General features: G+C 40.6%; 1 protein-coding gene across 10 annotated transcripts in view; it reads left to right on the top strand.

The window, feature by feature from the left end:
- Positions 1-26967, top strand: part of PTK2 (protein tyrosine kinase 2) — a 773150-nt gene that overhangs the window by 708840 nt on the left and 37343 nt on the right. For all 10 annotated transcript variants that reach the window (XM_053715391.1, XM_053715387.1, XM_053715388.1 and 7 more), the window contains 2 exons: positions 22340-22379; positions 23325-23431. In XM_053715391.1, the coding sequence (XP_053571366.1) occupies positions 22340-22379; positions 23325-23431 (147 nt within the window). The remainder of the gene's footprint in view (positions 1-22339; positions 22380-23324; positions 23432-26967) is intronic.

Raw genomic sequence — 26967 nt, 5'->3', positions numbered from 1 at the left:
GGGAGGTAGATTCTCTCAGCAGAGCTGTGAGACTTATATATTGACTGTGATTAAAAACGTTGCTCTGTTATTTTTACGTTTCAAATTTAATTATTGTTACTTTACTAATGGGAACAAACCTCTGCTAAAGGTTGTGTTGTTTTCAAGGATTGATGCTATAACAGTTTTTCAGTTCATTATTTCAACTGTCATTTAATCGTTTAGTGCTTCTTTGAGGCACAGTACGTTTTTGTTAAATAAGATTGTAACCAAGTTGCAAGTTTATTTGCTAGTGTGTTAAACATGTCTGATTCAGAGGAAGATACCTGTGTCATTTGTTCCAATGCCAAGGTGGAGCCCAATAGAAATTTATGTACTAACTGTATTGATGCTACTTTAAATAAAAGCCAATCTGTACAAATTGAACAAATTTCACCAAACAGCGAGGGGAGAGTTATGCCGACTAACTCGCCTCACGTGTCAGTACCTGCATCTCCCGCCCGTGAGGTGCGTGATATTGTGACGCCTAGTACATCTGGGCGGCCATTACAGATAACATTACAAGATATGGCTACTGTTATGACTGAAGTTTTGGCTAAATTACCAGAACTAAGGGGCAAGCGTGATCACTCTGGGGTGAGAACAGAGTGCGCTGATAATACTAGAGCCATGTCTGATACTGCGTCACAGCTTGCAGAGCATGAGGACGGAGAGCTTCATTCTGTGGGTGACGGTTCTGATCCAAACAGATTGGATTCAGATATTTCAAATTTTAAATTTAAATTGGAGAACCTCCGTGTATTACTAGGGGAGGTTTTAGCGGCTCTTAATGATTGTAACACTGTTGCAATACCAGAGAAATTGTGTAGGTTGGATAAATACTTTGCGGTACCGGCGAGTACTGACGTTTTTCCTATACCTAAGAGACTAACTGAAATTGTTACTAAGGAGTGGGATAGACCCGGTGTGCCGTTCTCACCCCCTCCAATATTTAGAAAAATGTTTCCAATAGACGCCACCACACGGGACTTATGGCAAACGGTCCCTAAGGTGGAGGGAGCAGTTTCTACTTTAGCTAAGCGTACCACTATCCCGGTGGAGGATAGCTGTGCTTTTTCAGATCCAATGGATAAAAAATTAGAGGGTTACCTTAAGAAAATGTTTGTTCAACAAGGTTTTATATTGCAACCCCTTGCATGCATCGCGCCGATTACGGCTGCGGCAGCATTTTGGATGGAGTCTCTGGAAGAGAACCTTAGTTCAACTGCGCTGGACGACATTACGGACAGACTTAGAGTCCTTAAACTAGCTAATTCATTCATTTCGGAGGCCGTAGTACATTTAACCAAACTTACGGCTAAGAACTCAGGATTCGCCATTCAGGCACGTAGGGCGCTGTGGCTAAAATCCTGGTCAGCGGATGTAACTTCTAAGTCCAAATTACTTAATATACCTTTCAAAGGGCAAACTTTATTTGGGCCCGGTTTGAAAGAAATTATCGCTGACATTACAGGAGGTAAGGGCCACGCCCTGCCTCAAGACAAAGCCAAAGCTAAGGCTAGACAGTCTAATTTTCGTCCCTTTCGGAATTTCAAAGCAGGAGCAGCACCAACTTCCACTGCACCAAAACAGGAAGGAGCCGTTGCTCGTTACAGACAAGGCTGGAAACCTAACCAGTCCTGGAACAAGGGCAAGCAGGCCAGGAAACCTGCTGCTGCCCCTAAGACAGCATGAATCGAGGGCCCCCGATCCGGGACCGGATCTAGTGGGGGGCAGACTCTCTCTCTTCGTCCAGGCTTGGGCAAGAGATGTTCAGGATCCCTGGGCGCTAGAGATCATATCTCAGGGATACCTTCTAGAATTCAAATTCTCTCCCCCAAGAGGGAGATTTCATCTGTCAAGGTTGTCAACAAACCAGATAAAGAAAGAAGCGTTTCTACGCTGTGTACAAGATCTGTTATTAATGGGAGTGATCCATCCGGTTCCGCGGTCGGAACAAGGACAAGGGTTTTACTCAAACCTGTTTGTGGTTCCCAAAAAAGAGGGAACTTTCAGGCCAATCTTGGATTTAAAGATCCTAAACAAATTCCTAAGAGTTCCATCGTTCAAAATGGAAACTATTCGGACAATCTTACCCATGATCCAAAAGGGTCAGTACATGACCACAGTGGATTTAAAGGATGCTTACCTTCACATACCGATTCACAAAGATCATTACCGGTATCTAAGGTTTGCCTTCTTAGACAGGCATTACCAGTTTGTAGCTCTTCCATTCGGATTGGCTACGGCCCCAAGAATCTTCACAAAGGTTCTGGGTGCTCTTCTGGCGGTACTAAGACCGCGAGGAATTTCGGTAGCTCCGTACCTAGACGACATTCTGATACAAGCTTCAAGCTTGCAAACTGCCAAGTCTCATACAGAGTTAGTTCTGGCATTTCTAAGGTCGCATGGATGGAAAGTGAACGAAAAGAAGAGTTCTCTATTTCCTCTCACAAGAGTTCTATTCTTGGGGACTCTTATAGATTCTGTAGAAATGAAGATTTATCTGACAGAAGACAGATTAACAAAGCTTCTAAATGCATGCCGTGTCCTTCATTCCATTCAACTCCCGTCAGTAGCTCAATGCATGGAGGTGATCGGCTTAATGGTAGCAGCAATGGACATAGTACCCTTTGCACGTCTACATCTCAGACCGCTGCAATTGTGCATGCTGAGTCAGTGGAATGGGGACTACTCAGACTTGTCCCCTACTCTGAATCTGGATCAAGAGACCAGAAACTCTCTTCTATGGTGGCTTTCTCGGCCACATCTGACCAGGGGGATGCCATTCAGCAGGCCGGACTGGACAATTGTAACAACAGACGCCAGCCTTCTAGGTTGGGGCGCTGTCTGGAATTCTCTGAAGGCTCAGGGACAATGGAATCAGGAGGAAAGTCTCCTACCAATAAACATTCTGGAATTGAGAGCAGTTCTCAATGCCCTTCTGGCTTGGCCCCAGTTAAAAACTCGGGGGTTCATCAGGTTTCAGTCGGACAACATCACGACTGTAGCTTACATCAACCATCAAGGAGGGACAAGAAGCTCCCTAGCAATGATGGAAGTATCAAAGATAATTCGCTGGGCAGAGTCTCACTCTTGCCACCTGTCAGCAATCCACATCCCGGGAGTGGAGAACTGGGAGGCGGATTTCTTGAGTCGCCAGACTTTTCATCCGGGGGAGTGGGAACTTCATCCGGAGGTCTTTGCCCAAATACTTCGACGTTGGGGCAAACCAGAGATAGATCTCATGGCGTCTCGCCAGAACGCCAAACTCCCTCGCTACGGGTCCAGATCCAGGGATCCGGGAGCGGTTCTGATAGATGCTTTGACAGCACCTTGGAACTTCGGGATGGCTTATGTGTTTCCACCCTTCCCGCTGCTTCCTCGATTGATTGCCAAAATCAAACAGGAGAGAGCATCAGTGATTCTAATAGCGCCTGCATGGCCACGCAGGACTTGGTATGCAGATCTAGTGGACATGTCATCCTGTCCGCCTTGGTCTCTACCTCTAAGACAGGACCTTCTGATACAGGGTCCATTCAAACATCAAAATCTAACTTCTCTGAAGCTGACTGCTTGGAAATTGAACGCTTGATTTTATCAAAACGTGGTTTTTCTGAGTCGGTTATTGATACCCTGATACAGGCTAGGAAGCCTGTTACCAGAAGGATTTACCATAAGATATGGCGTAAATACCTATACTGGTGCGAATCCAAAGGTTACTCCTGGAGTAAGGTTAGGATTCCTAGGATATTGTCCTTTCTACAAGAAGGTTTAGAAAAGGGTTTATCGGCTAGTTCATTAAAGGGACAGATCTCAGCTCTGTCCATCTTGTTGCACAGGCGTCTGTCAGAAATTCCAGACGTCCAGGCTTTTTGTCAGGCTTTAGCTAGAATCAAGCCTGTGTTTAAAACTGTTGCTCCGCCATGGAGTTTAAACCTTGTTCTTAACGTTCTACAAGGAGTTCCGTTTGAACCCCTTCATTCCATTGATATAAAGTTGTTATCTTGGAAAGTGTTATTTTTAATGGCTATTTCTTCGGCTCGGAGAGTCTCTGAGTTATCAGCTTTACATTGTGATTCTCCTTATTTGATTTTTCATTCAGATAAGGTAGTTCTGCGTACTAAACCTGGGTTCTTACCTAAGGTAGTCACTAACAGGAACATCAATCAAGAGATCGTGGTTCCTTCCCTGTGCCCGAATCCTTCTTCAAAGAAGGAACGTCTTCTACACAATCTGGATGTAGTTCGTGCCCTCAAGTTCTACTTGCAGGCAACTAAGGATTTTCGACAAACGTCTTCCCTGTTTGTCGTGTACTCTGGTCAGAGGAGAGGTCATAAGGCTTCGGCTACCTCTCTCTCCTTCTGGCTTCGTAGCATAATTCGTTTAGCCTATGAGACTGCTGGACAGCAGCCTCCTGAAAGAATTACAGCTCATTCTACTAGAGCTGTGGCTTCCACTTGGGCCTTTAAGAATGAGGCCTCTGTTGAACAGATTTGCAAGGCTGCAACTTGGTCTTCGCTCCATACTTTTTCAAAATTTTACAAATTTGACACTTTTGCTTCTTCGGAGGCTATTTTTGGGAGAAAGGTTCTTCAGGCAGTGGTTCCTTCTGTATAATGAGCCTGCCTATCCCTCCCGTCATCCGTGTACTTTTGCTTTGGTATTGGTATCCCAGAAGTAATGATGACCCGTGGACTGATCACACATAACAGAAGAAAACATAATTTATGCTTACCTGATAAATTCCTTTCTTCTGTTGTGTGATCAGTCCACGGCCCGCCCTGTTTTTTAAGGCAGGTAAATATTTTTTAAATTATACTCCAGTCACCACTTCACCCTTGGTTTCTCCTTTCTCGTTGATTCTTGGTCGAATGACTGGGAGTGACGTAGAGGGGAGGAGCTATATGCAGCTCTGCTGGGTGAATCCTCTTGCATTTCCTGTTGGGGAGGAGTTATATCCCAGAAGTAATGATGACCCGTGGACTGATCACACAACAGAAGAAAGGAATTTATCAGGTAAGCATAAATTATGTTTTTTCAGATCCAATGGATAAAAAATTAGAGGGTTACCTTAAGAAAATGTTTGTTCAACAAGGATTTATATTGCAACCTCTTGCATGTATTGCGCCTGTCACGGCTGCAGCAGCATTTTGGTTTGAGTCTCTGGAAGAGACACTTCAATCATCCACACTAGATGACATCACACACAAACTTAAATTCCTTAAGTTAGCTAATTCATTTATTTCAGATGCCGTAGTACATTTAACTAAACTTGCGGCTAAAAATTCAGGATTCGCCATTCAGGCATGCAGAGCTCTGTGGCTGAAATCCTGGTCAGCTGATGTTACGTCTAAATCTAAATTGCTTAATATTCCTTTCAAAGGGCAGACCTTATTCGGGCCCGGCTTGAAAGAGATTATTGCTGACATTACAGGAGGTAAAGGTCATGCCCTGCCTCAGGACAAGGCCAAAGCCAAGGCTAGACAGTCCAATTTTCGTTCCTTTCGTAATTTCAAAGCAGGAGCAGCATCAACTTCCTCTGCACCAAAACAGGAAGGAGCTGTTGCTCGCTACAGACAAGGCTGGAAACCTAACCAGTCCTGGAACAGGGGCAAACAGGCCAGAAAACCTGCTGCTGCCCCTAAGACAGCATGAATTGAGGGCCCCCGATCCGGGACCGGATCTAGTGGGGGGCAGACTTTCCCTCTTCGCCCAGGCTTGGGCAAGAGATGTTCAGGATCCCTGGGCGTTAGAGATCATATCTCAGGGATACCTTCTGGACTTCAAATCCTCTCCCCCAAGAGGGAGATTTCATCTGTCAAGGTTGTCAACAAACCTAACAAAGAAGGAAGCGTTTCTACGCTGCGTACAAGATCTTTTATTAATGGGAGTGATCCATCCAGTTCCGCGGTTGGAACAAGGACAAGGGTTTTACTCAAATCTGTTTGTAGTTCCCAAAAAAGAGGGAACCTTCAGGCCAATCTTGGATTTAAAGATCCTAAACAAATTCCTAAGAGTTCCATCGTTCAAGATGGAAACTATTAGAACAATTTTGCCCATGATCCAAGAGGGTCAGTACATGACCACAGTGGATTTAAAGGATGCTTACCTTCACATACCGATTCATAGAAGTCATTACCGGTATCTAAGGTTTGCCTTTTTAGACAGGCATTACCAGTTTGTAGCTCTTCCATTCGGACTGGCTACGGCTCCAAGAATCTTCACAAAGGTTCTGGGCACTCTTCTGGCGGTACTAAGACCGCGAGGAATTTCAGTAGCTCCGTACTTAGACGACATACTGATACAAGCTTCAAGCTTTCAAACTGCCAAATCTCATACAGAGATAGTACTGGCATTTCTAAGGTCGCATGGATGGAAAGTGAACGAAGAGAAAAGTTCTCTCTTTCCACTCACAAGAGTTCCCTTCCTGGGGACTCTGATAGATTCTGTAGAAATGAAGATTTACCTGACAGAGGACAGGTTAACAAAACTTCAAAATGCATGCCGTGTCCTTCATTCCATTCAACACTCTAAATCTGAATCAAGAGACCAGAAATTCTCTTCTATGGTGGCTTTATCGGCCACATCTGTCCAGGGGAATGCCATTCAGCAGGCCAGACTGGTCAATTGTAACAACAGACGCCAGCCTACTAGGTTGGGGCGCTGTCTGGAATTCTCTGAAGGCTCAGGGACTATGGAATCAGGAGGAGAGTCTTCTTCCAATAAACATTCTGGAATTGAGAGCAGTCCTCAATGCTCTTCTGGCTGGGCCCCAGTTAACAACTCGGGGGTTCATCAGGTTCCAGTCGGACAACATCACGACTGTAGCTTATATCAACCATCAGGGAGGGACAAGAAGCTCCCTAGCAATGATGGAAGTATCGAAGATAATTCGCTGGGCAGAGTCTCACTCTTGCCACCTGTCTGCAATCCACATCCCGGGAGTGGAGAACTGGGAGGCGGATTTCTTAAGTCGTCAGACTTTTCATCCGGGGGAGTGAGAACTTCATCCAGAGGTCTTTGCCCAAATACTTCGACGTTGGGGCAAACCAGAGATAGATCTCATGGCGTCTCGACAGAACGCCAAGCTTCCGCGCTACGGGTCCAGATCCAGGGATCCGGGAGCGGTCCTGATAGATGCCTTGACAGCACCATGGACCTTCAGGATGGCTTATGTGTTTCCACCTTTCCCGGTGCTTCCTCGATTGATTGCCAGAATCAAACAGGAGAAAGCATCAGTGATTCTAATAGCGCCTGCATGGCCACGCAGGACTTGGTATGCAGATCTGGTGGACATGTCATTCTGTCCACCTTGGTCGTTACCTCTGAAACAGGACCTTCTGATTCAGGGTCCTTTCAAACATCAAAATCTAACTTCTCTGAAGCTGACTGCTTGGAAATTGAACGCTTGATCTTATCAAAGCGTGGTTTTTCTTTCATGTAATTAACAAGAGTCCATGAGCTAGTGACGTATGGGATATACATTCCTACCAGGAGGGGCAAAGTTTCCCAAACCTTAAAATGCCTATAAATACACCCCTCACCACACCCACAAATCAGTTTTACAAACTTTGCCTCCAAGGGAGGTGGTGAAGTAAGTTTGTGCTAGATTCTACGTTGATATGCGCTCCGCAGCAAGTTGGAGCCCGGTTTTCCTCTCAGCGTGCAGTGAATGTCAGAGGGATGTGAGGAGAGTATTGCCTATTGAATGCAGTGATCTCCTTCTACGGGGTCTATTTCATAAGGTTCTCTGTTATCGGTCGTAGAGATTCATCTCTTACCTCCCTTTTCAGATCGACGATATACTCTTATATTTACCATTTCCTCTACTGATTCTCGTTTCAGTACTGGTTTGGCTTTCTACAAACATGTAGATGAGTGTCCTGGGGTAAGTAAGTCTTATTTTCTGTGACACTCTAAGCTATGGTTGGGCACTTTATTTATAAAGTTCTAAATATATGTATTCAAACATTTATTTGCCTTGACTCAGAATGTTCAACTTTCCTTATTTCCAGACAGTCAGTTTCATATTTGTGATTATGCTTTAAATTATCATATTTTTTCTTACCTCAAAAATTTGACTTTTTTCCCTGTGGGCTGTTAGGCTCGCGGGGGCTGAAAATGCTTCATTTTATTGCGTCATTCTTGGCGCGGACTTTTTTGGCGCAAAAATTCTTTTCCGTTTCCGGCGTCATACGTGTCGCCGGAAGTTGCGTCATTTTTGACGTTATTTTGCGCCAAAAATGTCGGCGTTCCGGATGTGGCGTCATTTTTGGCGCCAAAAGCATTTAGGCGCCAAATAATGTGGGCGTCTTATTTGGCGCCAAAAAATATGGGCGTCGCTTTTGTCTCCACATTATTTCAGTCTCATTTTTAATTTGCTTCTGGTTGCTAGAAGCTTGATGTTTGGCATTTTTTTCCCATTCCTGAAACTGTCTTATAAGGAATTTGATCTATTTTGCTTTATATGTTGTTTTTTCTCTTACATATTGCAAGATGTCTCACGTTGCATCTGAGCCAGAAGATACTACAGGAAAACCTCTGCCTGCTGGATCTACCAAAGCTAAGTGTATCTGCTGTAAACTTTTGGTAGCTATTCCTCCAGCTGTTGTTTGTAATAATTGTCATGACAAACTTGTTAAAGCAGATAATATTTCCTTTAGTGATGTACCATTGCCTGTTGCAGTTCCCTCAACATCTAAGGTGCAGAATGTTCCTGATAACATAAGAGATTTTGTTTCTGAATCCATAAAGAAGGCTTTGTCTGTTATTTCTCCTTCTAGTAAACGTAAAAAGTCTTTTAAATCTTCTCTCTCTACAGATGAATTTTTAAATGAACACCATCATTCTGATTCTTTGGACTCTTCTGGTTCAGAGGATTCTGTCTCAGAGATTGATGCTGATAAATCTTCATATTTATTTAAGATGGAATTTATTCGCTCTTTACTTAAAGAAGTACTAATTGCTTTAGAAATAGAGGATTCTAGTCCTCTTGATACTAATTCTATACGTTTGGATAAGGTTTTTAAAGCTCCTGCGGTTATTCCAGAAGTCTTTCCTGTTCCTAATGCTATTTCTGCAGTAATTGCTAAGGAATGGGATAAATTGGGTAATTCATTTACTCCTTCTAAACGTTTTAAGCAATTATATCCTGTTCCGCCTGACAGGTTAGAATTTTGGGACAAAATCCCTAAAGTTGATGGGGCTATTTCTACCCTTGCTAAACGTACTACCATTCCTACGTCAGATGGTACCTCGTTTAAGGATCCTTTAGATAGAAAAATTGAATCTTTTCTAAGAAAAGCTTATCTATGTTCAGGTAATCTTCTTAGACCTGCTATATCATTGGCTGATGTTGCTGCAGCTTCAACTTTTTGGTTGGAAACTCTAGCGCAACAAGTAACAAATCGTGATTCTCATGATATTATTATTCTTCTCCAGCATGCTAATAATTTCATCTGTGATGCCATTTTTGATATTATTAGAGTTGATGTTAGATTTATGTCTCTGGCTATCTTAGCCAGAAGAGCTTTATGGCTTAAGACTTGGAATGCTGATATGGCTTCTAAATCAACTCTACTTTCCATTTCTTTCCAGGGAAACAAATTATTTGGTTCTCAGTTGGATTCTATTATTTCAACTGTTACTGGTGGGAAAGGAACTTTTTTACCACAGGATAAAAAGTCTAAAGGTAAAAACAGGGCTAACAATCGTTTTCGTTCCTTTCGTTTCAACAAAGAACAAAAGCCTGATCCTTCGTCCTCAGGAGCAGTTTCAGTTTGGAAACCATCTCCAGTCTGGAATAAATCCAAGCCTGCTAGAAAGGCAAAGCCTGCTTCTAAGTTCACATGAAGGTACGGCCCTCATTCCAGTTCAGCTGGTAGGGGGCAGGTTACGTTTTTTCAAAGAAATTTGGATCAATTCTGTTCACAATCTTTGGATTCAGAACATTGTTTCAGAAGGGTACAGAATTGGTTTCAAGATGAGACCTCCTGCAAAGAGATTTTTTCTTTCCCATGTCCCAGTAAATCCAGTGAAAGCTCAAGCATTTCTGAATTGTGTTTCAGATCTAGAGTTGGCTGGAGTAATTATGCCAGTTCCAGTTCCGGAACAGGGGATGGGGTTTTATTCAAATCTCTTCATTGTACCAAAGAAGGAGAATTCCTTCAGACCAGTTCTGGATCTAAAATTATTGAATCGTTATGTAAGGATACCAACGTTCAAGATGGTAACTGTAAGGACTATATTGCCTTTTGTTCAGCAAGGGAATTATATGTCCACAATAGATTTACAGGATGCATATCTGCATATTCCGATTCATCCAGATCATTATCAGTTCCTGAGATTCTCTTTTCTAGACAAGCATTACCACTTTGTGGCTCTACCGTTTGGCCTTGCTACAGCTCCAAGAATTTTCACAAAGATTCTCGGTGCCCTTCTGTCTGTAATCAGAGAACAGGGTATTGTGGTATTTCCTTATTTGGACGATATCTTGGTACTTGCTCCGTCTTTACATTTAGCAGAGTCTCATACGAATCGACTTGTGTTGTTTCTTCAAGATCATGGTTGGAGGATCAATTTACCAAAAAGTTCTTTGATTCCTCAAACAAGGGTAACCTTTCTGGGTTTCCAGATAGATTCAGTGTCCATGACTTTGTCTTTAACAGACAAGAGACGTCTAAAATTGATTACAGCCTGTCGAAACCTTCAGTCTCAATCATTCCCTTCGGTAGCCTTATGCATGGAAATTCTAGGTCTTATGACTGCTGCATCGGACGCGATCCCCTTTGCTCGTTTTCACATGCGACCTCTTCAGCTCTGTATGCTGAACCAGTGGTGCAGGGATTACACGAAGATATATCAATTAATATCTTTAAAACCGATTGTTCGGCACTCTCTAACGTGGTGGACAGATCACCATTGTTTAATTCAGGGGGCTTCTTTTGTTCTTCCGACCTGGACTGTAATTTCAACAGATGCAAGTCTCACAGGTTGGGGAGCTGTGTGGGGATCTCTGACGGCACAAGGAGTTTGGGAATCTCAGGAGGTGAGATTACCGATCAATATCTTGGAACTCCGTGCAGTTTTCAGAGCTCTTCAGTTTTGGCCTCTTCTGAAGAGAGAATCGTTCATTTGTTTTCAGACAGACAATGTCACAACTGTGGCATACATCAATCATCAAGGAGGGACTCACAGTCCTCTGGCTATGAAAGAAGTATCTCGAATTTTGGTTTGGGCGGAATCCAGCTCCTGTCTAATCTCTGCGGTTCATATCCCAGGTGTAGACAATTGGGAAGCGGATTATCTCAGTCGCCAAACGTTGCATCCGGGCGAATGGTCTCTTCACCCAGAGGTATTTCTTCAGATTGTTCAAATGTGGGGGCTCCCAGAGATAGATCTGATGGCCTCTCATCTAAACAAGAAACTTCCCAGGTATCTGTCCAGATCCCGGGATCCTCAGGCGGAGGCAGTGGATGCATTATCACTTCCTTGGAAGTATCATCCTGCCTATATCTTTCCGCCTCTAGTTCTTCTTCCAAGAGTAATCTCCAAGATTCTGAGGGAATGCTCGTTTGTTCTGCTAATAGCTCCGGCATGGCCTCACAGGTTTTGGTATGCGGATCTTGTCCGGATGGCATCTTGCCAACCATGGACTCTTCCGTTAAGACCAGACCTTCTGTCACAAGGTCCTTTTTTCCATCCGGATCTGAAATCCTTAAATTTAAAGGTATGGAGATTGAACGCTTGATTCTTGGTCATAGAGGTTTCTCTGACTCCGTGATTAATACTATGTTACAGGCTCGTAAATCTGTATCTCGAGAGATATATTATAGAGTCTGGAAGACTTATATTTCTTGGTGTCTTTCTCATCATTTTTCTTGGCATTCTTTTAGAATTCCGAGAATTTTACAGTTTCTTCAGGATGGTTTAGATAAGGGTTTGTCCGCGAGTTCTTTGAAAGGACAAATCTCCGCTCTTTCTGTTCTTTTTCACAGAAAGATTGCTATTCTTCCTGATATTCATTGTTTTGTACAAGCTTTGGTTCGTATAAAACCTGTCATTAAGTCAATTTCTCCTCCATGGAGTTTGAATTTGGTTCTGGGAGCTCTTCAAGCTCCTCCGTTTGAACCTATGCATTCATTGGACATTAAATTACTTTCTTGGAAAGTTTTGTTCCTTTTGGCCATCTCTTCTGCTAGAAGAGTTTCTGAATTATCTGCTCTTTCGTGTGAGTCTCCTTTTCTGATTTTTCATCAGGATAAGGCGGTGTTGCGAACTTCTTTTGAATTTTTACCTAAAGTTGTGAATTCCAACAACATTAGTAGAGAAATTGTGGTTCCTTCATTACGTCCTAATCCTAAGAATTCTAAGGAGAAATCATTGCATTCTTTGGATGTTGTTAGAGCTTTGAAATATTATGTTGAAGCTACGAAATCTTTCCGTAAGACTTCTAGTCTATTTGTTATCTTTTCCGGTTCTAGGAAAGGCCAGAAAGCTTCTGCCATTTCTTTGGCATCTTGGTTGAAATCTTTAATTCATCTTGCCTATGTTGAGTCGGGTAAAATTCCGCCTCAAAGAATTACAGCTCATTCTACTAGGTCAGTTTCTACTTCCTGGGCGTTTAGGAATGAAGCTTCGGTTGACCAGATCTGCAAAGCAGCAACTTGGTCCTCTTTGCATACTTTTACTAAATTCTACCATTTTGATGTATTTTCTTCTTCTGAAGCAGTTTTTGGTAGAAAAGTTCTTCAGGCAGCGGTTTCAGTTTGAATCTTCTGCTTATGTTTTTTGTTAAACTTTATTTTGGGTGTGGATTATTTTCAGCAGGAATTGGCTGTCTTTATTTTATCCCTCCCTCTCTAGTGACTCTTGTGTGGAAAGATCCACATCTTGGGTAGTCATTATCCCATACGTCACTAGCTCATGGACTCTTGTTAATTACATGAAAGAAAACATAATTTATGTAAGAACTTACCTGATAAATTCATTTCTTTCATATTAACAAGAGTCCATGAGGCCCACCCTTTTTTGTGGTGGTTATGATTTTTTTTGTATAAAGCACAATTATTCCAATTCCTTATTTTATATGCTTCGCACTTTTTTTCTTATCACCCCACTTCTTGGCTATTCGTTAAACTGATTTGTGGGTGTGGTGAGGGGTGTATTTATAGGCATTTTAAGGTTTGGGAAACTTTGCCCCTCCTGGTAGGAATGTATATCCCATACGTCACTAGCTCATGGACTCTTGTTAATATGAAAGAAATGAATTTATCAGGTAAGTTCTTACATAAATTATGTTTTCTGAGTCAGTTATTGATACCTTAATACAGGCTAGGAAGCCTGTTACCAGAAAGATTTACCATAAAATATGGCGTAAATACCTATATTGGTGCGAATCCAAAGGTTACTCTTGGAGTAAGGTTAGGATTCCTAGGATATTGTCTTTTCTACAAGAAGGTTTAGAAAAGGGGTTATCCGCTAGTTCCTTAAAGGGACAGATCTCAGCTCTGTCCATTCTGTTACACAAGCGTCTGTCAGAAGTTCCAGACGTTCAGGCTTTTTGTCAGGCTTTGGCCAGGATTAAACCTGTGTTTAAAGCTGTGGCTCCACCATGGAGTTTAAACCTTGTTCTTAACGTTTTACAGGGTGTTCCGTTTGAACCCCTTCATTCCATTGATATAAAGTTGTTATCTTGGAAAGTTCTATTTTTAATGGCTATTTCCTCGGCTCGAAGAGTCTCTGAGTTATCAGCCTTACATTGTGATTCTCCTTATTTGATTTTTCACTCGGATAAGGTAGTTCTGCGTACTAAACCTGGGTTCTTACCTAAGGTAGTCACTAACAGGAATATCAATCAGGTGATTGTTGTTCCATCCTTGTGCCCAAATCCTTCTTCGAGGAAGGAACGTCTTTTGCACAATCTGGATGTAGTTCGTGCCCTTAAATTTTATTTACAGGCAACTAAAGATTTTCGACAAACGTCTTCCCTGTTTGTCGTTTACTCTGGTCAGAGGAGAGGTCAAAAAGCTTCTGCTACCTCTCTCTCTTTTTGGCTTCGTAGCATAATTCGTTTAGCTTATGAGACTGCTGGACAGCAGCCTCCTGAAAGAATTACAGCTCATTCCACTAGAGCTGTGGCTTCCACTTGGGCCTTTAAGAATGAGGCCTCTGTTGAACAGATTTGCAAGGCTGCAACTTGGTCTTCGCTTCATACTTTTTCCAAATTTTACAAATTTGACACTTTTGCTTCCTCGGAGGCTATTTTTGGGAGAAAGGTTCTTCAGGCAGTGGTTCCTTCTGTATAAAGAGCCTGCCTATCCCTCCCGTCATCCGTGTACTTTTGCTTTGGTATTGGTATCCCACAAGTAATGATGACCCGTGGACTGATCACACTTAACAGAAGAAAACATAATTTATGCTTACCTGATAAATTCCTTTCTTCTGTAGTGTGATCAGTCCACGGCCCGCCCTGTTTTTTAAGGCAGGTAAATATTTTTTAAATTATACTCCAGTCACCACTACACCCTTGGCTTCTCCTTTCTCGTTGGTCCTTGGTCGAATGACTGGAGGTGACGTAGAGGGGAGGAGCTATATAGCAACTCTGCTGGGTGAATCCTCTTGCACTTCCTGTAGGGGAGCAGTTAATATCCCACAAGTAATGATGACCCGTGGACTGATCACACTACAGAAGAAAGGAATTTATCAGGTAAGCATAAATTATGTTTTTTTTTAGAAGACATCCCAAAGTATTGATCTAGGCCAATTTTGGTATATTTCATGCCACCATTTCACTGCCAAATGCGATCAAATAAAAAAAATGTTCACTTTTTCACAATTTTTTTTCACAAACTTTAGGTTTCTCACTGAAATTATTTACAAACAACTTGTGCAATTATGGCATAAATGGTTGTAAATGCTTCTCTGGGATCCCCTTTGTTCAGAAATAGTAGACATATATATGGCACCACATGTGTATTATGCCCAGCAGTGAAGGGGTTAATTAGGGAGCATGTAGGGAGCTTGTAGGGTTAATTTTAGCTTTAGTGTAGTAGACAACCCCAAGTATTAATCTAGGCCCATTTTGCTATATTTCATGCCGCCATTTCACCGCCAAATGAGATAAAATAAAAAAAAATGTTCACAAACTTTAGGTTTCTCACTGAAATTATTTACAAACAGCTTGTGCAATTATGGCACAAATGGTTGTAAATGCTTCTCTGAGATCCCCTTTGTTCAGAAATAGCAGACATTTATGGCTTTGGGGTTGCTTTTTGGTAATTAGAAGGCCACTAAATGCCGCTGTGCATCACACGTGTATTATGGCTAGCAGTGAAGGGGTTAATTAGGTAGTTTGTAGGGAGCTTGCAGGGTTAATTTTAGCTTTAGTGTAGAGATCAGCCTCCCACCTGACACATCAGACCCCCTGATCCCTCCCAAACAGCTCTCTTCCCTCCCCCAACCCACAATTGTTCCGCCATCTTAAGTACTGGCATAAAGTCTGCCAGTACTAAAATAAAAGGTGTTTTTTTTTTTGTTTTGTTTTTTTAATTATTCTGCTGTGTAGGATCCCTCCTTAGCCCCCAATCTCCCTGACCCCCCCCCCCCCCCCAATCAGCTCTCTAACCCTCCCCCTCTACCTTATTGGGGGCCATTTTGGATACTTCCCCCCCAAGACCAACCCCCTCCCAGATCCCTTAGATCTTTTATTTAGCAATTCCCTCCCCCCTCTCTCCCACTTATTATCACAACATTTTTCCGTAGTTTAGCGGTTCCCGCCCCGTGCGCACGCCCGCCCCCCGAGCGTGCTCCCGATGGCTCCACCCACGATCCCGCCTCTCAACTCTGCCAGGCCAACACCGATGGCCGCTCACCCGCCTCCCACATCCGCTCCCACCCACCAACGATTACGGCCATTGATGTCCGATGCAGAGAGGGCCACAGAGTGGCTCTCTCTGCATCGGATGGCTAAAAACAGTTATTATAGAATGCCTCAATATCGAGGCATCACTGCAATAACAGGAAAGCGGCTGGAAGCGATCAGGATCGCTTCCACCGCTTTTCAAAGACCAACGACGTACAGGGTACGTCCTTGGTCGTTAAGGACATTTTTTCACTGAATGGACTGAGGGTCACAGTGTGGTCATCCAATGCTTATTTATAGCTGGTTCTCATGATTCACCTCTGTATGGGGTACAGTGTATGTTTCCAAACTCGTGTTTATATGTTGCTAAATCATTGCGGATTTGACATTTATAAAACCTAAAAAAATAAAACAAATTCAGTGTAGCCCCTCACTTTAAAATGTTGGACCAGACTGCTGGAAAGCAAATACAGTTATTATGTTCTGTTTTTTTCAACCGCCAAGATAATCCTCAGGATTGCACAATTCATTTTCACATCACCAAAAAACACTGAAATATTACAGCAATCGCACTCAAAACTGTTGACTTCTGCTCTCCAGATCGTTTGAACCACAGTCATCCAGAGACTTGAGTAGGTCAATTGCTTAACTGAGCACTGAATTTATTTAAAAGAAAAAAAAGTTTCTAAACATATCTGTTGTGTTTTGCAAGAGTGACAAATATTATGTTCTATGTTAAAATGTATTTTAAGTCTCCATTTAAAGACAGTTTTTTAAAGTTCTGAAGTCTTTCCTACATCAAGCAAGAATTACACAATGGCTTGTCGTTTGCCAACATCAGTCTGTCTCATCCTCTGTTAAAGGAACAGTCAAGTCAAAATTAAACTTTCATGATCCAGCTAGAGCACACAATTTTTAGCAACTTTCCAATTCACTTCCATTATCAAAATGTGCACAATCTTGTTATATGCACACTTTCTGAAGCACCAGCTCCTACTGAGCATGTGCAAGATTCACAGGATATACAGATATGCATTTTGTGATTGGCTGATAGCTGTCACATGATGCATTAGGAATGAAAATGTAACTAAATTTGTCAGAAAAAAAATCTACACATTTTAAATTAAAACAAAGTGCTTTTCCATTGTCTCTTTATTATGCATTTATTGAGTATGCTGTTATACTGTGTTTAGTAGCCCTTTAAGGCATTGTTGTGTTAGCTATACCAATAATAATAATAATACTGATTTCCAGTATTTAAATGATGCTTTTCTAGACTACACAGTGGTGTAAGTGTTACGTTTGCTCTTATTTAAAATGACAATGAATGATTATGTGCCCACATTGCAGTCTATTATGTAGCCTTAATGTGTGTACCACTGTGGGGAGGATTCACTGGCAGGAAGAGGGTGTAGTTCTTGTGGTAAAGGTGCTTCCTTTGAAGATGATAATTAATTACATCCATGCTAGATGTAGATTACTTGTTTCACTTTAACTGCCAGAGTTTAAGAAAGTGCTGAATTGCACATTTAATCCTTGTATTAATAAGAAGGCTAACATTAATATGAAGTTTGGGGTAACATCTCTTCTGATCACTATTTGGAAATTTAGGCACACATATGTACAGAGTATGAGCAATTGTTTTGTAAATTAAAACAAATACTATCTTGAAGTAATTATGGTGATGGGTAACACAGATGTATTTTACTTTAACTGTGAACCAATACTTAAGATTATTATCTGTATTATAACCTTCATAGAGGGTCCATAGTTTTATTTTTACGATTGAGTATGTGTAATTTCAGTCGAGACAAACTTATGCTTACACATTTTCTTGACTTGACTTCCAAGAAAATCCTATACCGTTTATTTTCTTAAGTTTAATCTAATTAATCATAATAATTATTTTGTAAATACAACCAAGTGTGCATAGTTACCAACATTTTTCCCAGGACAGTACTGTTTGTTTGGCTTCCTGTCCTTGCCTTTAAAGTGTGTCCCTTGTTCAATTTAGTCTGTATTTATTTTAATAATAATGTGCAGTACTCCCACCACAGAGGGGGCTGTGGCTTTGGATTTTTCTCTAGTGTCTCTAGTTACTGTATGCGTTTTTTTCTGTAGTCTTCTTTATCTGTTGTCTTCTGTTATACTGAAAGTTAGCAGTGTGTGTTCAGATGTCCTGTAATGGGAAGCCATGAGATGCGATATATAATACCAGGGTGAGTAGGAGGCAAATGGAGAGGAAGCAAGGCATATCAATTGTGTTGCGCAATTTGGCACATGTGTAATTGTCCCTATTTACATATTGAGGCTTTGCTTAGCAGGGGCGTAAGGCATCATGCTCTTCATGTTCTGGGACTGGATTTCACGGAACATACAAAAAATACAGATTTACTGGGGCATTGCTGGTTCTATTAACCTGCTGCCCACAATCACTGCTGCAGCAAAGATCAAAAATGCCACCTGCTTGTGAAATTTTCAAAGGTGTTTTAGCAAAAGTAAAATAAAAAATAAAAATCCTCAACATATTTACATACCTTGTTCTCCATTCCAGCAGCCCCAACACAGTAGTCAGCAGGTTAAAGATATTGGGGTAATATCACTGTCTAATTTCAGTTTGTGTAACATCTGTATAAACTAGGGTTCTTTGTAGTGTCGTCCTATACAGATGCTGAAGGATGTGACCCTTGTTTGCTTGGTTTGGTATTTGCTGTAAAATTATTCTTTCTATGTCATTTATGTGCTTGAAGAGTAACAGAGGAGATTCAGAGCTTATGATTTAACCTGCATTAAAGGGCTATAACAGTGGATAAAGAAAATTATATACTGCAAACAGTATGGCTAAAATATATTAGTAGTATTTTACGTGCCATGGATTGGAGTGGCCGAGGCTATGCTCCAAATTGTCCCTGGGAATTTTATTTTCAAAGGTTGGCAACTATGAGTGTGTTCTTAAACCAAGGACAAACAAAATGTCAGTATACAATGTGTATTGGTAATCACAATGTAATGTAAATTTGAATTGTTAATTTCCAGCATATGAGAGACCTAGTTTATATTGAAAATATCTCTACAATTTCCTGTCTAATATGCTAAAGCAGCACCCTCTGCAGGCCGCATAAGGTAAATGCGTGTGCCAGTGAATGAGTAGGCAAACTGTAGTGGGGAGAGAGAGAGAGGTAACGAGCAAGGCTATTAATACGTATCACCACATATGCCAGTCCCTATTTGAAACGTAGTCCCTCTACCTTTTTATTTGGAAGCTTATTCTTATGCTCATAAGTTTAGTATGTTTTTATTGCAGTGTATACAAGTCTGTAGCACTTATTGTAAGTAGATATTTCAAATTGAATTAATAGAATGTCTTTAAAAATAATTGTTCCACAGCCTTATGATTGATTGATAAAAAAGAAAAGTTAGAGACCCCTGATTTAAACATTCATACCATGCATTTAAATGTATTTGACACTTTTTTTTAATCAAGGATGTTTAGCTTCTACAAATACTGTCTTCCAGTTAGTAGAAATCTATTTTCTATAAAAAAAAAAAGAAATCCCTTCTTGAGGTTACTTGAAATGACTTCAATCTTCAACCTTTCCAAGCCTGCGGAAGAGTTGCACATCTTTTTCCATGATTGCTTTAAGTGTTGGAATAGCCATTTTTTTCCTGCTGTTGCATGATTTTGTGTCCGGTGAAATCTCCAGGTTCCTGGGAGTTATGGGGAATGAGAGAGCGCTGATGGAATGCTTGTGGTTGGGAGCCAGTGAGAGGAAAGTTGGATCGCTCCAAGGTTACAATAAGAAAACAACAAGATTTCAGCCGTCTTCTGTCCCAGCATAAGACACTTGAGCCACAGAACTCTTGTCAGTGTGTTAGCCAAAGTAAATTTGTGCTGGGGGATACTTCAGGGTTTGAAGTTCTGCTATCAGGGTAATGACTGGGATATTTGCTAATACAAATTATCTATAAATACTGCGGCCACATTTTTAACCTCGCAGAAAGGTTGATGCACTTTGGTTTAATGCAAGAAATCCCAGCTTTCCAGGCCATTTACTGTAATGTTATTAGTAATAGAATAGAATTTTGAGATATCCTAATACTTAAAACATATGTTCTTATTTGTAGACTGCAAGAACGGTTTAACTTTTTGGTGCTCTTTACTGTGAAAATGTTGTATTGCACTGTTGCCATAGTTTGGATTTGATGTGGGATATAATACCCTAACAGAACATAACCTAATCAGACACTGGTGAGAGATAAGCATTCATCAGTGGAAAAAGGATGCAAGTTACATCTGTACCCTTATTAAAGGGACACTAAATGCAAAATTGGACTTTCATGAGTCATACGATGTGTGCAATTTTAAACAAAAGTTCTAATTTACTTCTATTATAAAAATGTTCTTTGTTCTCTTGGTATCATTTGTTAAAGAGTAAAGCTAAGAAGGCCCCTAGGAGCTCAGGAGCATGTTTTAGCACTCTTGAGCAAGGGTTTGCAACAACATTTAAAACATTGCGACAAAAATTGTCCTAAAAACTGTATTACTTGTAAAGTACATGTTTACTATTTGAATTAATATTGTTCAAGACATCTGGAAGGTCTACAGTTAATAATGATAAGATGCAGACAGTGATAAATAGACAGGCACAGATAGCTATAGATGGATACTGATGGACAGTTAAAAAGGATGCAATCAAAAAGGATGATGGACAGTTATCAATATAGATAGATACAGAGATAGATCGATATAGATAACTTAAATTATGCTTACCAGATCATTTTATTTTCTTCTGACAGGGAGAGTCCACAGCTGCATTCATTACTTTTGGGAAATACAGAACCTGGCCACCAAGAGGAGGCAAAGACACTCCAGCCAAAGGCTTAAATACCTCCCCCACTCCCCTCATCCCCCAGTCATTCTGCCAAGGGAACAAAGAACAGTAGGAGAAACATTAGGGTAAAAAAATATGCCAGAAGAAGAAAAATCCTAGGCCACCCCATGAAAAAAAACAGCTGTGGACCTCTCCCCTTTAGAAGAAAAGAAAATTATCTGGTGAGCATAATTTAAGTTTTTCTTCTTAAATGGGGAGAGTCCACAGCTGCATTCATTACTTTTGGGAAATTAATACCCAAGCTATAGAGGACACTGAATGCAGACGGGCGAGAACAAAAACCCCTATGGGTCTAGAACTCTGATCCCTCAAGACATATCCCAGTGACAGATCACTCAGCCCCAAAGGGCTTCTAGGATAATACCTACAAAGTCCGAGGAGAAAAGAAGGAACCAAAAGAGATCCGAACTCCAACCTTGGAAATGAATCCCTGATTGAGAAAATGACAGTCTCTGAAGATCCAAACTTGATCGATTCCCGGAAACCCTCCAGCACAAGGAATGAACGATGAACAATCATCTTCAAACTCCCAGAAGGCGAAGGCAAAAGAGACTGCATAACAATCCCCCAGATCCCCAAGTATAAGAATCATAGGAGGACACTGCAAGGAAAAAGCGGTCCCGAAGAACCGGGTCTCCTCAACCGGATGACTGGAGTCCTACCACAAAGGACCAGGGGAAGCAAAAGGGCATAATACCTCAATCAAAGAGGAGAAAAGCACTGGCGAAAAAAGATTGTACAAGAGGATAATGCTATCCACCAAGGAGTACCAATAGAGGGAACAACCCCCCACCCCCCCTCAGAAAAGAGGACTCCAGCTCCTGTCCAAAAGACTTCAGGAACTATGAAGACACTGCCACAGCAAGATTTGTAATGCAAGCTATGCAGGGACAAAGACTTAGTATAGAGTACAACTTAAGTCGTACGGCCTCCAATATGAGATAAACTGGGACCAACCTGACATCTTGGAAAGAAGGGCCCCTTAAACTTGTAAATACAAGAAAACAATCCTCTTAACAAGAAGAAGCAAACGTAGTACCCAAACAGGACCAGCCTGTTGTCAAGGATACAACATGTCTGATATAAAATTTAAAAGAACAGAGAGAATCAGTACCCCTCAGGATACAACAAACTGTTCAAGAACTAACTGAAAGTGCTAACCCTAGTAGAGCTAGGCTAAACAAACAGACAAACAAGACTAAGAAGCCTGAGGCGAATGATAAAGATACTGATACCGACAGATATAGATACAGATATAAATAGATAGAGAGAGATTGGCCAATACACAAACAATATTGACCAGAGTTTTGTATTTTGCATATTTTGTAAATGACTTGGAGCTGTATTGGCTCTAATGCTCCACCGTGAATAGGCCTAGACTGAGATCTACACACACGTTTCCCACTTGCTCAGTCAGGTGGGGTTTACATATAAAGCACAATGACCTCACAGTATTTCAGAATTGAATACAATTGTATTGGTATGTTTGTGTAAATGTGTGTAATGTTACTTATTCATCAATTTGTTCTCCTTATTAACAAAACCTTTGTTTTATTTTTTACAGACTGGTAACCAGCACATATATCAGCCTGTGGGAAAACCAGGTAAGCCTATTAAATAGATATTTTACTCATTAGTGAAAGGGACATAGTAGGCAAAGGTGAAATGTCCATGAGTGAACAGAAGGAGTTTTGCAAGAAGCTTGAATTAAAACTACATGTAGCATGCATGCATGTACCCTGCGCTGCCACATACAAAAGCACGTGAGCCAGCAGTGCTGTGTATTATGTGGGTAGTGACCAGTGTTCACTCTAAGTCCAGGTCTGTGTGCGGTCCAGCAGTGACACAGTTAATTAGGTAACCACACTTTGCAAATAGCAAACACTGCACAATGCAGACTGGAAGGTTTGGTTCTCTTATTAACTGTTTCACTGCTGGGCTGCACACAAAAAACACTGATCATCACTGTTGCAATACAAACCACTTGAGCAGTGAATGTGGGTGCACAGGTCATACATGCATAGCTTTGCATCACACTAAAGAAAAAGATGCTTTTATTGAGTATTTAAATGCACTTGTGTGTTTTAGTTTTGAGTTATGTCCATTTAAAGGGACAGTTAACACCATGTAATTACACACATTTTTCTGCAGCCTTGTATATTAGGTGAGTGAAAATATTTTGAAAGCACCTTGTTTGCTGCAATTGTTTTCCAAAGGTCAAACTCCAACTACCACTTGTCTTATTTTGAGGAGCCACTCCGGACTTGTTACTGGATACCGGATAAATATGTTAGGGTTAGGCTTGTGAAGTCTGCAATGTGCATTTCCAGTTCTCAGAAGTGGAAAACCTTCACTATCCAGACTCACATTACAAGAAAAGGGGGCAAAAAATAATAAAAGTATGTTGCAAAGTTGTTTTACGGCATATTATTAAACATTTTATGTTAGAATCTCAGTGTTTATTGTCCCTTTAAATCTGTGTGTACTGTGTGTGCGCAGATAGTTTGCTAACAAGATGGCCGGCTTATGACCTACCTGTTTTTATACAGATCATACGGCTCCACCAAAGAAACCCCCTCGGCCTGGGGCCCCTGGTCATATTGGAAGCCTTGCTGGTCTGAACAGTCCAGTGGACAGTTACAATGAGGGAGTAAAGGTAGGATCATGCGCTTATTACATACATTTTGGCACCTGGTTTGGGATATTGAGATGTTTATTTGACCCTGTGTACTTTGTTTAGTGTGTCTGGTGAAATGGCATCCGGCCCTAAAATGTTACAACTTATTAAGAAAATGTGACTCTTCTTAAAAAAATAATAATGTAAATGTCCTGTGAGTGCTGATATTTCCCCTTGTGGTATATATTAAAGGGACATAATACCCATTTGCTAAATCACTTGAAAGTCATGCAGCAAAACTGAAAAAGCTGCCAAGGAAATATTATCTAAACATCTCTATGTAAAAAAGGAAGATAGTTTACCTCAAAATGTATTCAGCTCACAATATTAAGTGCTCTGTGAATAGCAATACTTCAGCTACTGTCAGCAAATAAAACAGCAGCATCTAATCAGCTTCACCTGTGCTGATGTCACACTTTACTGTGATCTCAAGAGATTTCACTGAAATCTCACGCAATTTTTGTGCACTATAAAAAGCACGCTCCCTAGCAAGTCCTGGGACTAGCATCCTGACTGGCTGCTTAAAATCCCTATTCAATGGGATGTGGCTACTAAGGACATTTTTAGGTCAAATATCTTCCTTTTTTTCCATAGAGACGTTCAGGTGATATTTTCTAGTTGGCTTTTTACAGCTTTGTTGCATCACTTTCAATTGCTTCAACATTTGGGTATTGTCCCTTTAAACCAATTTATAAAAGCTAAATTATTGGTACACCATAACACTGAAATAAATGTAAAATGAGGATGGTTTGTGCCGAGCGTATTAGTCGAGATGAAACCTTAGAACTAATCATTCTTTTCATGCAGCTCCTTTCATTTTTCTTTTAAGCTATAATTTCACAATAGCAATACAATGTTATTTCTTATATTGCAATGGCAAATAATCTGTTATTCTACATCATTTTAAAAGGAATAATAAATTTACAGTTACCGTTTTCATTATTTTTTATAGTTTAATCTGAAATTATTTTAAAGGTACACAGTAGTATAAAGAAATCACAATATATTATATGGTGTTTGCTTTAATTGTCTGTCTGTCTATCCATTGCTACAAGGTTCATGTCTCTTTAAGAACGTATATAAACATTTCACGAGCTAATAAGTATTTTGTTTAGCATTATATCCCTCTGGGTGCAGTTGCATTACTATTTATGTATTTGCAGATTTGTGTTATGTTTATGTTTATTTAAAGGGGCGTGAAAGTCAAAATTAAACTTCCGTCATTGAGATAGAGCATACAAATTTAAGAAGCCTTTCAATTTGCTTCAGTTATACAATTTACTTCATTTTCTTGGTATCCTTTGCTGAAAACTTATAGGTATGCCCCAGGAGCAACAATGCATTACTGGGAGCTAGCTGGGAATTGGTGGCTAGACATGTAAGCCTCTTGTCATTGGCTCACCAGATGTGTTTATCTAGCTCCCAGTAGAGCATAGCTGCTTTACAGTTGGCATTAAAGGGATAGAAAGGTAAACGTTGAAATCTGCATGTGAAATAGATGAATTTGCTATATATATATATATATATATATATATATATCCATTAGAGAAATGCTTCTAGCTATTATTGTTTTTCATATGCTGTGAGGGCCTGTGTACCAGTATTCAAACATCTGCTCAGCGAGTCAGCAGTGACTTGTATGGCACAAATTGTCTTCCCAGATATAATACACACATTGTGTTCAAATACTGGTGCATGGCCCTCAAGGCATATGTGAGTATGCCATTGAAAAACAGTTACCCATGTACATTTCAATTTTTACATTTCTTTCTCTTTAAATACACGTTTAAAGTGATACTGCACCCAATTTTTTTATTTCATGATTCTGATAGAGCGGCAATTTTAAGCAACTTTCTAATTTACTCCTACTATCAGTTTGTTCTTCGTTCTCTTGGTATCTTTATTTGAAAAAGCAGGAGTTTAAGCTTACCAGCTGGCCCATCTTTGGTTCAGCACCTGGGTGGCGCTTGGGTAGTGTGGCCAAAAGTAGCTACCAATTAGCAAGAGCTATATGGGGTGCTGAACCAATAATGGGCCGTCTTGTAAGCTTACTTTCCTGCTTTTTCAAATAAATATACAAAGGGAACAAAGAACAATTGATAATAGGAGTAAATTAGAAAGTTGCTTAAAATTGCTGCTCTAACTGAATCGTGAAAGAAATTTGTGTTCAGTATCGCTCTAAGCTCTTTAGAGGGGTTAAACACACAGGTAAATGCAAGCAGTATTGCAGTTAGAAAATGTTCAAACAAATTGGAGTATTTTCTTTTTTGCACGTATATGTCCCTTTAAATATTTATATCTTATAAATGTAGGTTAAACATAAAAGAATAAAAATAGGATCTTTTTTTATTGAGGAAGAGTTGGATTGAACATAGTTTGAATGACATTCCTAGGTTATTTAGTGCACAGCTTTCCTTCTCTGGATTTGAGTCACTCCTTTTTATTCCAAAAAGTTTGATTAGTTCAAATAGTTCTAAAATATTTTTTTTAAATCTCATTACTCAGTGCCGCATGCTTAAAAGAGCACATTAAAAAAAAAGTATAATCTATTGAGACGTCAGCAGGCTTGAATATTTTCCATGGAAATTTTTCTGTTTCATGTATCCCCTGAAAGTTTTTCTTCTCTCTGCATTAAACTCCTGGAGCTGACCACTCAAAGTGAGATTGTTTATATGAAAGTTCTGCCAACCTTTCCCGTGACGCCAAGCCACAGAATATGTGAAAACCAGTACCAGCTGTGCTACAAATCCCAGCTGGGGCTTTGCAAGGGCTTTAGATTTCTTTCAGGTTGTTATCAAATAATAATCCCAATAGGATCCAATACATTTAGGTCCTGTTTTACTTTAAATAAACAGGTGATGGTTATTTGTGCGGTAAAGGCAGATGCGTTAGGATTAACATTCCCCTGGCAGTTATATTAACACAGTTACCATAACTGAAAATGTTCATATTTAACTGGTCTTTTCTAATGATTCATACTTCTTACATCTTGTTCAGAGCTAATTCCTGAATCTTCTTTTAATTTGAGAAATCTGCTGTTATTTATAAGCATCGTCCTCCGACCCTACTCTCACCCCATCACACTAACAATATCCTCCCTACTCTCACCCCATCAAACTAACAATATCCTCTCTACTCTCACCCCATCACACTAACAATATCCTCCCTACTCTCACCCCATCACACTAACAATATCCTCCACTCTCTCACCCTATAACACTAACAATATCCTCCCCTCTCTCACCCCATCACACTAACAATATCCTCCCCACTCTCACCCCATCACAATAACAATATCCTCCCCTCTCTCACCCCATCACACTAACAATATCCTCCCCTCTCTCACCCCATCACACTAACAATATCCTCCCCACTCTCACCCCATCACACTAACAATATCCTCCCCACTCTCGCCCATCACACTAACCATATTCTCCTCACTCTCACCCCTTCACACTAACAATATCCTCCCCACTCTCACCTCATCACACTAACAATATCTTCCCCACTCTCAC

The sequence above is a fragment of the Bombina bombina genome, chromosome 5 (assembly GCF_027579735.1).
Source record: "Bombina bombina isolate aBomBom1 chromosome 5, aBomBom1.pri, whole genome shotgun sequence".
Lineage (NCBI taxonomy): Eukaryota > Metazoa > Chordata > Amphibia > Anura > Bombinatoridae > Bombina > Bombina bombina.
This window is presented reverse-complemented; position numbering and strand designations above follow the sequence as displayed.